Source organism: Crocodylus porosus, unplaced genomic scaffold, assembly GCF_001723895.1.
Source record: "Crocodylus porosus isolate Cpor-Errol unplaced genomic scaffold, CroPor_comp1, whole genome shotgun sequence".
NCBI classification, from domain to species: Eukaryota; Metazoa; Chordata; order Crocodylia; family Crocodylidae; genus Crocodylus; species Crocodylus porosus.
In genome coordinates this window covers 13,156,603-13,169,790 of record NW_017728906.1, presented here as the reverse complement: position 1 = coordinate 13,169,790, position 13,188 = coordinate 13,156,603, and the positions used below count along the sequence as shown (strand labels likewise).

Here is a 13,188-nt window from a genome sequence, read left to right as displayed (position 1 = left end):
GCACAGCTGAAGACTAGCTCTTCACTTACATGGCAGATACAGTGGCAGGAGAACAGCACAAGCACACATGTGCTGCAGCTCTGTGGTGTGTAAAGGACTCCACTTCTGTGGTTAGAAGGAAGATTAACTGCTAGCTGTTCTGGCCCCTGCTGAGGCTGCTCCAGGAGCACCAGCTAATGTTGGTGGAATGGTCTCTGTGCCCTTCAGCTTGGCCAATCCACTCAACTTGCTACTGAGGGTGTTGCTGAGTGCATGCTGGTTCTTGCTATGTGACATTTGTTAAGACCAGTCCTTTTGGCAGAGTTAGCCCTATACCCTCCCTGAGTCACACTCTGATCCCCTGCCCCTGCACAATCTGCTGCTCTGCTTTCTGCTCCCTGCCCTATCTGCCAGTGTGCTGTCGCATGTCACCTCCTCGATCTGTCACATACCATACACAGAGGCTGCCCGTGCCATTCACGGCATGTATGCCACAGGTTGGCCACCCCTGACTTAAGGGATGCTGCAACCCTTGACTCCAGTTGCTGTTGGTACTTGCAGGATTGGGGCTTCAGCCTCTGCACTCCCTGGGTATTCCAGTGTAATCTTCAAGCAACCAGTGAGAAGTTACCTGAGGCCAGTCTAGCTCGTGATGGGCACCTCATATTACAGCTTGATGTGACCTACACTACTTACCCCTTTGTAGCAGATACAACAGCATAGCTCTAAGCTGTTGGAGGAGTAAGTAACAGGACAAAAGACATCACTTCCCAGCATGTAGCGCACTTGTTTTTATTATTAAGAGGAAGAAACTAATTGTACAGTTTACTCTTAATACAATTAATATCTTATCAAAAATTAAGATGTGAAAGGTTCAGGCACAAAACAAGCTGAAAAGGTCTCATGGAAACCACTTGTTTGAAATTCACTGAAAACAGCGTGAGACAATAGAAAACATGGATCATGTTTTACAAGAAAAATAATCAAACCTTAAGTCTATTACAATTCTGTCAGTACAAAATTCCTTATCAGTCAGGAGTTACTGTACTTCACAATCCTACAGGCCTGTGGCGATTTTACAGAAGAGATCACTATACAGGAGACAAGCCCTCCCCTCAGAGACCTTTTGTTAGGATCACAGGTCAAGCATGGAACAGCCTGAGGAAGAAGGTTGTATGGGAGCCTATCCGTGCTTGCTTTAATGGGCTGCATCATGGAACAAGATCTGGAGGAGAGCAGGCTCAAAGTGTGGGGCAATGCACAGAGTGGTATGAAAGCAGGCACGAAGATACAAGTTGACAAGCAGGTAGAGAAGTGAAAAGGTAGATGTTTAGCGATGGCAGGCTCCTGCCTGCCACCCATGGAAGTCAAGAGCAGCAGGGAGCTAGGAAGTAAATGAAGAATAAGGGAACCCATTTCACCCACCCACCCTGCACCAACTCTTTGAGATGCCATTGTGCCAAGCTGTCCCTAGTCACAGTGGTGCCTTATTTGGCACTCTGAGGTACCCTGGCTGTGGCATGGCATAAGAGTAACCCATCTGGTCAGCCAGTGAGTATAAGTGCTTCACTGGTGTTTGGTCAAAACCTGTGCAGTGCTTGGGCACCATCTCCTTTCCAGCAGCAGCAGTTTGTGGCCTAACAGCCACTCTCAGTGCAGTCTCTTCCTTAAAGTCTCCGTTTGGAATATTGAGCAGCTCCAAACTTAGGACGCCAAGGGGAAGGAGTAGAAGCAGCTAAATGAGCAGCTTGGTTGGTGGTAGAGGAGGGCCATGCAGAATTGCCATACTTTTAATTTTTCACTCCCCTCAGATTTGGCACGCATACCACAAGTAGCATAGTCAGTCTCTGTAATGTGGCAGATCAGGGCAGGGACAGGGAGCACAGCAACAGATAAGGCAGAAAGCAGAGCAACAGATCTGACAGGAAGCAGAAAGGGAAGCAGATTGGGTAGGGAGCACAGAGCAGGGGATAGAAAACAGAGCAGCAAATTAGGCAGGGAAGGGGGTTTGAGTAGCACTCAGGAAGGATACAGGGCTAAGTTTGTGGCATACCTGCCAAAAAGGTTGGTCTCCCACTGCTCTATTATACCCCGCCTTTGTTTTTATCCTTGTTCCCAACACTAATTTCTCTCACATCCACCTTTTATCAGGAAAGAAAGGGATTTGGAACATTTCATTGTTGCACCTCTGCTGCACACTTGCTGGCAGGTGCCCGCATATAGCTGCCTGGGATCCAAGCATCCCAAGCGGTGCTTTTGGCAACCCTTCTCCCAGCCGACATCCATTCTACTGACCTTCAGCTCCTGGCTAAAGCTTACTCATGGCTGCAGAATATGTTGGATGAAGCTATAACATAGAATTAACAGCAGAGCAAAGAAAGACCAGGGACAAGCTGGCGCCAAATGAAGTTAGTTCCATTGTGCAAGAAATCTCTTAGGTTCTGGTTTTCCCTTTAAAATGAGAAATGTCTCTTTCCTACACAGTAGGGAATAAAATCAGACAGACAGGATGTGGGTAGGTCCTATCCAGTGCTAGAGTCCAGCGAGGTTCGTCCATGCTTCAGCTTCTGACTCAATATAGGGGGGCAAAGACCATGAGAACCATTTCATTCCAAGCAAGGGAAGTCCTATACTGCTCATCTCCCTATGGGAGACCAATAGAAACCCTTCTTCCTTGGCACTGTGGAGAACCTACTGCATTTTTATTGATAGCTGACCTCCCCCAGCACTAGAGGGCAACAGCCTGAGTTTTTAAAGCTAAACATTATGAATCTTATGTTGACAATCTTATGTTGCTTCATGTTACATTCCTGCGGGTTACCTGTGGAGTGATGTGATTGTGCATGTGCACAGGACACCAGAACAAGTGCTGATGGGAAATGTGTGGAACAAGGCAGTTGTCTGCAAGCCCAGTCACACCCAGTGGGCTGGGACATGTCAGGCATGCCCCTGAGTATCTGGGCTCTCCTTTGTATGAGCTAAAGGACATGCATGTTGGCTCACTGGTTGGAGGAGCCTTTCTGTTGAGTGAAAAGTTCACAAGCGCTGCAAAGTAGGTGTGTTTGTTAGCTGGCTGTTGACTATGCTGTCAGCATATGCATGCTGTTTCAGTCTGCATTAAGTTATGGTTACTGAAATAAGCATATTTTTTCCCATCTCTGCTTTACTCTTTCCTAAGTAGGAGCTGAACTTTGCTTCCTTGTTGGAGAAAGAGCACCCAAGTCCTCCAATACATCCGCAGTCAAAAATCGTAGCCCGATAATTGCACTAGCAAAGTGTCAGAACCCAACGGGCTAGGCATGAATGGAGCAGACAATAGCTACCTACAGCTATACCACAGAGGCCCAACCTGTGCTTGGAGACTGCATATTGGAATCTAGTTTCCAAAGGCCCAGTGCCTCCTCACTGAAAGAGGTTGATGTGGCAAACCTCCATCCTCACCTTAACCCCAGAGGCAGCAAAGCCAAGCATCCCAGACTATGAGGAAGCAGGTGGCATTCTGGAGCATCAGGATGCTGCTGAAGTTTCTTCTTGCAGCTCACCAGGGAAACAGAGCTTTCCTCAGGGTGGGGTTGCAGAGGCAGGGTCCTGGCGTGTTACCCTCCTATTGCTCCTGTAGGGGGCTTTTTATTCACAAAAGACATCTTCCCCGTCCATTTGAGTAGATTTTACCTTCTACTCTGTCCTCCTCTTGAAGAGTCAAAGGGTCTATGGAATAAGCACCAGTCATGGAGGACAATGAGAATGCAGTGCAGGGCACCGAGGATAAGAGACCTAAAGAGACACAAAGGGTAGGATTCAGTTTTAACTCTTAAATATATACAACAGTGTAAGATCGAATAGGATCTGCCTGCAGACCATGTGATAGTTCCTACTTCCAGGAGCAATAATGAAAGAGAAGAGCTGTGTGAAGGCAGAAAAGGTAAAGGTAGGCCTCAATAAGCACCATATTTTGGGTTAGAATCTGGGTCAGTGTTTGGTTCTGGTTATATTTTGTGGGATGCATGGAAAGAGATTTCCTTCTAGGCAAGCCGAGCTATTTAACATACAAAGGGCTGTGGCTTGTGCCTCACAGCCACACAGTGCAGAGAGAACTGCCTTGAGTTCAGCTGCAGCAGTAGATGATCTTGGGACTTCTGAAAAAGCCACTCCCTGCTCCACCCACCAGACAGCAACCATTCCAAGCAGTGGGACTGGGAATCACCAAGCCATTATAAAAAAAGTCAAGGGGACGTTAGAAGAAAGAGGAATACGGTGGAATGGCTTTATTCAGCTGGTGAACTCCCACTGTCGAACAGTGCTGACAAAACTCCCCCAAATTCATGCTAAATAAGGCTTTAGTATCTGTTCCAGGCAGGGCCTTCCCCATAGGGCAGCATGAGTGGGTGGTAGGTTTGGAAATGAGAAAAGTAGATAATACAGTAGTTTTCCCCTTCTGTCATTCTCGAAAGTGTCTCCAAGCCTTTCAGTTACCAGAACCACAAGTACAAGCCCCGTGACAAATCCATGATGCCATGGGGCTTCCTTGCTTTAGTGGGTAGCACACCCAGGCTGTTCAGAGCTCTGTGCTGACAGCAGGACTTGAACCCTGTACCACCTGCTCCAAAACAGTAGTCACAGTAATAGCAAGCACTTAATGCACAGGCCCCACTGCCTCAACCCAAAGGAAAACCTATTTGAGATACAGGACCTAAGACAATGGTGAGCACTTCCAGCCCCATCCAAGAGGGTCAGTTGCACACACAGGAGTGTAACTGTCTTGGAAGCAACATATTAGACACATTTAGTTCTGAGCCTTGATAGCATTTACCATTCTCTCTTTTGACTGTCTGCTTATGAGCCAGAAACCTTGGGGGAAGAGTCAGCTCTAACTCAAGTCCTAAATCAACAGTATAGAGGGGGCCCTAGGGGCCACAAAACTGACTGCAGAAAGTGCCACTGGGAATCTTTCTTTCTCCAAAATCCAACACAGAAGTACAAGGGCATCATTCCAACTTGACAGCCCCACTTTGACCCAGTCTCTTCCCAAGCACCTTTGACTTGATCCCATGAAGTATCAGAAAAATATGTTGCATTTTGAAAATGTGGCCCTCTTGAGCTCCTAAGGAAGATGTTTCATACCTTAGGCTTTTGATAGGATTTTATACTATGAAATCCCTCACTACAAATTTCTGGGAAACTCAGAAAAATCTTTCCCCCAAGTTGCTGAAAAGGCAAGCTTACAAGGAGGTGCCTCGCAGTTGGACTGGCATTTGGGATCCTTATTCTGAAAGACAGTGTTACTTCCTCACAGTTTCCCCACTTCCTCAACACCCCATCCTCCATAAACCTTACGCTCACCACCAACCTCTGGCCATTTGACAAGACAGGAGAGGTATATGGCCTATAAGCAATTCACCAGTAATTCTCTCTAGGGAATAAAGCAGCACATGGGGCTAGTGAGAGATTAACTATCACTGAAAGGATCAAATCTGGTTCAAACTGATAGCAACTGAGGGTGCTGACAGACATGCAGCCCCTGCTCTAACTCATGGTGCTTTACATAAAGCGCCATGGGTTAGAGTGGTCCCCCTGACCCAAGAGATGTTTGGGGGGAAATTGAGCTCCGCTTTGGAGCTGATCGAGCCCAAGGAGCCTGCCTGCAGCCTCTCTTCCCTAGCCCCCCTCCTCCCCAGCTCCAGTGCTGTCTGCAGTGAAGGGAGGGGGGGAGAAGGGATGGGGAGTGAGCTGCAGGCTGGGATTTGCCTTACCTGAGCTGAATGGAAGGGCAGCTGGGGGGAGGGGTGCACGAAGGGGGGACTCCAATCCACCCACCTCCCTCTCCTGCTCAGGCTGGACAAACCCCAATCCACAGCTTGCTCCCCTCCCCTCTCCCCCTTCCCTTCTTGCAGACAGCACTAAGGGTGGGGCTGCATCATGCAACAGATTGACCCTAGGGAACAGAAGTTCCCTAAAGCACTCCAAAGTGGAACGTCTTCATCTGATCCCTCATTTGATGAGGGTTAATTTGTCATGTGGTTGACCACTTTTAAAGTGCTCTGCAGCCATGCATGTGTCATGGCATGTCTGTAGAGTGCTTTCACAGGGCTGATCATGCAACAAATGTCACTTCTGTCTGCATCCTGAATGGCAAGCAACACATAGCTCTCAGTTGTAATGTGTGTGAAATGAACAGGATTGAGGATCCTTGTGGCCTAGTAAACCCATCTTTCTTGTAACAACTGCCCAACTTGGGTACAGTACTAGAAAGGAAACCAAGAACACCTTTCCTCTCTGCAACTGAAGCAAATTGTGGCTGTACTTTTGGGGAAAGCTAGCACTAACAGTTATGGGGGCAGAATTCTCAGTTGCAACAGAAACCAAATCTATGGGTCAGTTGAGAGTATGGTTGAAAAAAAAAAAAACAAGATAGAATTAAGTTTATTTTTAAAGTAGAAAAAACCAGAAAACCTCTGTGGCAACTTGGCTGGGAGCCATTACCAGGTCCAGTAGAGAGCTTGTCACCTGTCCAGTTCTGCCTGGCTGCTTTGACCCCAGAAAAGAACAGTGCTAGATCACAAAGCAGCCAAATGCCATGTGGCCTAATGTTGCCAACACACAGTACTGCACAGTCTGTTATGCTATAAAAAATGGTATGGAGCATTACCTGCTAATGTGGTCTCATCAGAAGGAAGATGTTTCAGATGTCATTGTGCAGAACTGGACCATTGTTGTCTTCGTGCTCATTTTGGTTTCATCTTCTGTTGCTGTTGCCTGACTAGTACCATCGTAAGAACTCCCCACATGTTCACAGGCTAAAAGAAAGAGAAAAATCCTTATTAAGCACTTGGATTTCCAGTATGCTCCGTTGTGCTAGGTCCAAATGCTTCCTTCAGCAAAGTTCCGGTCTTTTTTAACATGGTTGAACATAACAGCTGCCATGTACTGAGTCAGACCTTATGTCCATTTAATCCAGGGTCCTGTCTCACACAGTGACAGAGAGTAGACACTGAAGGAGGAAAGTAAACAGCGGGTACATCTACATGTGCAAATAATCCAGGAGCAATTTACTCTCAACTAAATTACTCAAGAGTAAACTCTCTCAGGTACATATCTACACATGCAGGGATGCAGAAGCAGATTTTCTGCTCCTAGGAGCAGACTGCTTCTGCTTTGTACAGCCCTGCAATGGGCACCTGCAGCAGCCAGGGGGAGGTCTAGGCTCTCCTGGCAGGGGCTAGGACATTGCTGCCTGCCCTGGGAGCTGCCTGCTGCTGGGGTGGACCCTGCCATTGGAGACTAGGCAGGGACAATGTCCCCCTGTCCCAGCAGCCTAGAGTTCCCAGCCACCGCTTCACGATCATGGTGTCCAGGCTGGGAGATCCTTCATGGGGCTGGCACTGGGAGACCTTTATCTCTTAGCCTGAGCTCCATGGGGGCGGGGGAGGGGGGGAAGAGATTTGCTCCCTGCCCCCAGAAGCTGCCAGCTGCTGGGTCAGGCTCTGCCACCACAGCCTGGGTGGGAACACTATCCGTTACCCCAGCAGCAGGGAGCTCCCAGCCCCTACTCTGCAATCATGGGGCAGGGTTGGGAGATCCTTATTTTCCAGTGCTGGGAGATCCTTCTCTCTCAGTCCCAGCCCCAAGATCATGGATTAGAGGCTGGTAGTAAAGAATCTCCCAGTGCTGGCCCCATGACCACAGGACTCAGGCTAGGAGATCCTTCTTTCCCAGCCCCAGCCCTGCGATCTTGGAGGATCTTGGACCCATGACCATGGAGCTGGTGTTGGGAGAGAAGGATCTCCCAGCCTGGGCCCCATGACTGTGGGACTCAGGGTGGGAGATAAGGATCTCCCAGCCCTGGCCCCGTGATTGCGGAGAAGGGGCTGGGAGCTCCCTGCTGTTGGGATAGGGGGATATTGTTCCCACCCAGGCTCTGGTGGTGCCCCAGCAGCAGACAGCTTCTGGGGGCAGGGAGCAAATCTCCTGCCCCCTGCTGCCCAGCTGACTGGGAGCACATTTGCTCCCAGTCAGGTATCTACATGTGCACTATTGCGCAGTACGTAACCTCAAATAAATTTGCTACTTGCATTTGCAGGTAGCAAATTTACTCATGATTAGAACCAATTACTGCACAGTAAGCATCTCCACATGTAGACATGAATGCTTACTGCGCAATAAAGTGTCTCATGTAGATGTGCCCAGAAAGTCCAGTATTTTCCATCCTCCGCTCCGCTCCTGCAGTGGTGGTGATCAAGAGTATTCTCAAAGCAATCAGACAGAGAAGAGTTCTTAGGCCTAGCATCATTACCACTTAAGCAGAACTGTTTCTTACCATGTGTTGTAATAGTGTATGTTAGTGTCCGTAGTCATTAGCAGACTGGCTTGGTGAAGCCTTTTAAGTGAAGCCTCAGTTACACACCTGTCCCACTGATACAAAATTGGATCTCAGCACAGGCACAGAGCTGCCCAGCAGATAGTGAGGCAAATTCAGAAGGGACATAAGTGGTGTAAATTGCATGACACTCAGCAGTGTGACTCATGCAGCAAATGGATGAAGGGAGGAGAACCAAAGCAGCTTCCCTTATGGGTCCAGGACAAGTAAGAAAGAACAAGCAGAATATTGTGTCTTCAATACTTTTTGTTGGAGCAGAACTGGAGATTGTCTACTTGGTACAAAGGCCACCAACAGCTCAGCACCATGACCCAAGAGAATCCTTGCCTTCCCTTTTGTTCCTTTTTTTTCATGCCTCCCTTCCTTTTAGCATAATCAGATCCTTTTAGCCTGGCCTTTGCATTTAGGAAAACCTTCTCTTAGCCACAAGCTTGCCCCAAGTCCAGCTGTCTAGAATAATGTTACAGTTCTGAGGCATGGATTGAGCTCTGTGGTCCTGCCGCAAGGGAGAAAACAGTGAGATGTTATCTGAAGAACCCCTAGCAGGAAGCACTTGGTTGCAGGGAGATGTTTCCCGCCAACCAGGTTGTGACGCTCAGAAGCACCAAAGTGCAATTTAACTGCAGAAAAACCTGGAAGCTGGTTTAAGGCTCCAGCTTTCACAGTAGTACAACTGTTCTCTGATACGTGACTGTGCAAAATAGCATCATTTTACCTTGCAGATGTGCTGCCTGTATGTATTATGATGAACCTAGACTTGATCAAAGGCGAGGTAGGGTGGCACCCTGGAGACTAACTGGTCCAGTCATAGGCTTTCCTAAGAGACAGCTTATTTCATCAGATGCTAAACCTGGGCCTGAGGCCAGTCTCTTGCTACCACAGGCAACCATACCACATGGTCCCTTTCAGAAGCTGATCAACCTACAGCTGAAAACCAGTTTGGTGGCCTAGTCCCAGCACTCTGACTGGAGAGCTTGCCAGGAACCTTGTTGCTCAGCCTACATTTATTCAAGTTTTAAGCCTAGCCAGAACTTTGCCATGAAGCCTTGCTTATGGGTCACAGGGTCCTGGGAGGAAAATAGCTCAGCTACCCTCAGAGCCCAGGCTGATTTTGCAGGGGACCAGCAGATAGGAAACAACCAAATCCTTTTCCTTGCAAATAGAGCTCATTTAAAATTAGAAGCAGGAGCAGTGGAAGGCCCAAGCAAAAAACTACCTCTTCCAAAGGGGGTGCCACTGCCTGTCCCACTGGGGGCTGTCACAGCTACCTATGAACACTTAAGGCACTGCGACTAGTCCATTTTAGACCAGCTGTTGAGGGACTCTTGACTCCAAAACTCTCTATCTCTGTGACCCAACAAACCTTAGGAGGGCAATCTTTAGAAAACACTTTAGGGTCCACCTATCCCCACTCCAGAGCTACACTTTCACAGCTCTTCATAGTGCCTAATGATGCAAATTAGCATCTGCTCCTATAGGCATTCCAACAGCAGTCAGGTGCCTAACCAGTTTAGTACTTTTGTAAACCCCACACAATGCATCTTTAGTTGCCTAGATCCACACAGGGACTTAGTCACTGGAAAAGACGGCTAGAAGATGAAATGTAGATCCTCTGCTCAGCTGCCAGTGACCCCTGGAGTCCATAGGAATACATGGAGTACATAGGAATACCCTGGAGTGCACAGGCTTCCAATGCTGATGTTCCTGGGCACCTACAGGTCTCCTTCCGGGCATGCCCAAAAGTACCTCAGTCTTGACCATGCTGACCAGCTCTGTGCATTGCTCATGCCCACTGAAACCCACACCACTAGACACGTTTATATATTTTAACTGAGGCGCTTCTCAGGGGTAGGTGTTCTCAGAGCATTGACTTCTTCAGTTGAAACAGAGAAATACTGAGCATGGCACAGACTAGAATTCATGTCCTCTGCAAAAGGGAGTGCTTTCATAGATTTCCTAGACACCAGGGCTAAAAGGGACCTCGCAAGTTCATTGGGCCCAGCCCCCTGCCCAAGGGCAGGAAGTCAGTAGGGGTCAAATGATCCCAGCAAGATAAGTATCCAAATGTTTTCTGAAAGTTAACCACTAGGCTAAATAGTGGGAATCCTTTCTTTTTGCACTCTTTCTTTGGCCCTCCCAAAATATGTAAGTATATATAGAAATTGGAACATCTCCCATCCCATAATTCTGTCTAGCTTGGCGGTTAGGGCTTTTCCTGAGAGATGGAGGACATGCATTGAACCCACTCAGGCCTAGGAGGCAATTAAGCCTAGGTCTTACACTACCTGACAAAAATGGGAGCTTCATTACCTTCTCTGGCCATGGTCTGACAGAAAAGATCCATTCCACCTTAGCTTCTAAAAGAAAGGACTTTACACTCAAATCCTGTAGACAGTTACATGTGCTCACGTGTCTAAAAAGTCATCTTAAGAAACACCTCTGTCCTTGGCATTCTGCATGCGCTAGCCATTCTGGGGTGCTGTGAATTCCACTGGCAATTTAGATGCTTAAATGTTAGGCTTTACCTGGCTTAAGTCCCCTTCATGGATCTAGACCTAATTACCTTTGTAACACTGGCCTCAAGGCTTTCCTGAGGAAGACAAGGGAGGTACAAATAGGATTTGGTTGTGGAGAAGTCTGTTTGACACAGCAAGTTCTCAAATGCATTTTGAAACATGGACTTGCACAGCACATTCACCCCTGGCAAAGGTTCATCTTTATCCATTGCAAGGCAGAATAATGAACCAGCCTCTCCAGATCTAAACAGTTTCTAGGAGTTCTGATCTGGTGCCAAACTTCCTTCCTTCTAGCACTCCTGCCCCCATAGCAAATGAAAGGACAATCTAGGATCTGGAGAGCCACTAGAATTTAGGCAAACCCTACTCTCTGAGATATGGATATATGCTCTGTGATAAGGAAAAACAAGAAAAAGGACTGCAGAAAACAGTATATTTGACTATTTCTCCTGAATATGCTTCTCAAAACGAGGTAATATACTTACCAGGACACCTGAAGTACCTCACCAGCAAAATAATGGCCACAAAGAAAATACATAGGACTGTAATTGAAGCAATAATAACATCATGAGATGGTGGTTCCTCCTTAAACGATTCACAGTTGTCTGGTTTTGCTGAGAAGGAAAGAACAGAAACACAACAATAAGGTCCTTCATTATGGTATCACTACTGGGTACATGAGTCCTACGGTTGCTTTGCTCAAATTCTTCCAGCTGTTCTGCCGGCAGTATGATTACTTCCCACATATTGTCCACCTTTATGTTCCAGGCAGGATATGCTCCCCACTATCTTTTCCTGGGAGTTTCTTCTCCCTTATTCTTTGCAGTACAGAGTGGATCACTTTTCTGCATAGTACAGGGTGGATCACTTTTCTGCATGACTGTCTTCTTCTGGAAAGTCCATCTAATTAATGACAGTCTCTAAGGGCTAGATTCTAAGATCCTTGGTTGAGCTGAATGGTATATGCATAACAAATTCCAGTGCTTTCAGTGGGACTATTTAATATGTAGGGTACTATTTACCAGGAATAAGGGGAGTATTCTCTCTCTCTAACTTCCTTTGAGGATGTCCTGATCTGCATGGTCAGAAAACTGGGCCTAGAGACTTGTTTTAAAACAACACCCTTATAATTCTTTCGATCCCTGGCTTTGGCCATCTCTTTTCATGCTCCTTTCAAGCATGAAACATTCACACTGGGATAGCTGCCCCTCTCACTCTTCACACTGCCTTGCTTGTATGTCTCCACCTGTCCCTCACGACTGTAAGTCTTTCAGGGTGTTGTCTGATCACTTACTTTTTACCACGCTGTGCACAATTATGGTACCTTATTATCTATACAAAAGCAGAATTTCTTCCTGATTCTAGCTGGCAATAGCAAACCCTGAAGCAGGAATGAGAGCACTTGCAAGTTTTATGTCGGAAAGGATACTAAATACTTATAAGAATAAGTATTGTCTGCTTTCAGAGATAGGGCCTTCAGCACATCCCACAGGTTAATTATCTACCACACGTCACTGATAGGAAAAAAAAGAAAAAAAACTTACTCAGAGGGTATTCTCCAAACACCGTCCTGTCACTGTACTCAATGGAACACCTGAGATTCATATTTTCAGTCACATTGAACCGTGCCATGCCAGTAACATTATAGAGGCTGGTTTTGGCGTCAGATGTTAAGCTGGTGTTCCAATCCACAGACACGTTATTGAAGAATCCAGAGACTTTGGGCTTTGGAAAGCCCCCATAAGAAGAGCAGCTTACCACCACCTCACTTGATTCACAATCTGATGGCTTTTTGAGTGATATAGCTGGCTGGCTGAACTCAGCTAGAGCAAAGGTAGTGAGAGAGCTTTAGTTGTCATTCTGTCATATGAGGCACAAAACTTCAGGCCTGACAACCTGCCATCATGAGACATCCCTTGCCACTCCTTGTAGGAACTCCTTCAAATGCTTCCTGGGGTAACTACATCCCCCCTTTTCTAGCCTCTTTGAATTCCCTCTGTACTTTCAGCTGGCGATGGCATTCTCATGTTTGCCTTCAGTTTCTACCCTGTCTGCTGTAGGGCAGTAGGGCAAAGTACTATTTAACTAGCTGCCATGTTAAATGATAGTTCTTTCTATCTATTGCTATATGGTAACCTGTGATGCTCTTCCGGGAGGTCCTGTTGCTCTGCAGTCACACAGTGCCTGGCATGATGAAGCCCTCATTTTTACAAGTTTGGTGGTTATTAATATTATAGTTTCATAGTTTCTAGGGTTGGAAGGGACCTGAGCAGATCATCTAGTCCGACCCCCTGCCATGGCAGAAAAGAGTACTGGGGT

At 47.1% G+C, this 13,188-nt stretch overlaps 1 protein-coding gene across 2 annotated transcripts in view; it reads right to left on the bottom strand.

The window, feature by feature from the left end:
• Nucleotides 1–2,056: 2,056 nt before the first annotated feature.
• CD80 (CD80 molecule) overlaps nt 2,057–13,188 on the bottom strand; it is a 46,347-nt gene continuing 35,215 nt past the window's right edge. For both annotated transcript variants that reach the window (XM_019528713.1, XM_019528712.1), the window contains exons 4-7: nt 12,414–12,692; nt 11,355–11,483; nt 6,626–6,773; nt 2,057–3,753 (exon numbers count right to left, since the gene is read on the bottom strand). In XM_019528713.1, coding sequence (XP_019384258.1) covers nt 6,643–6,773; nt 11,355–11,483; nt 12,414–12,692 — 539 coding nt within the window. In that variant the 3' untranslated portion in view covers nt 2,057–3,753; nt 6,626–6,642. The remainder of the gene's footprint in view (nt 3,754–6,625; nt 6,774–11,354; nt 11,484–12,413; nt 12,693–13,188) is intronic.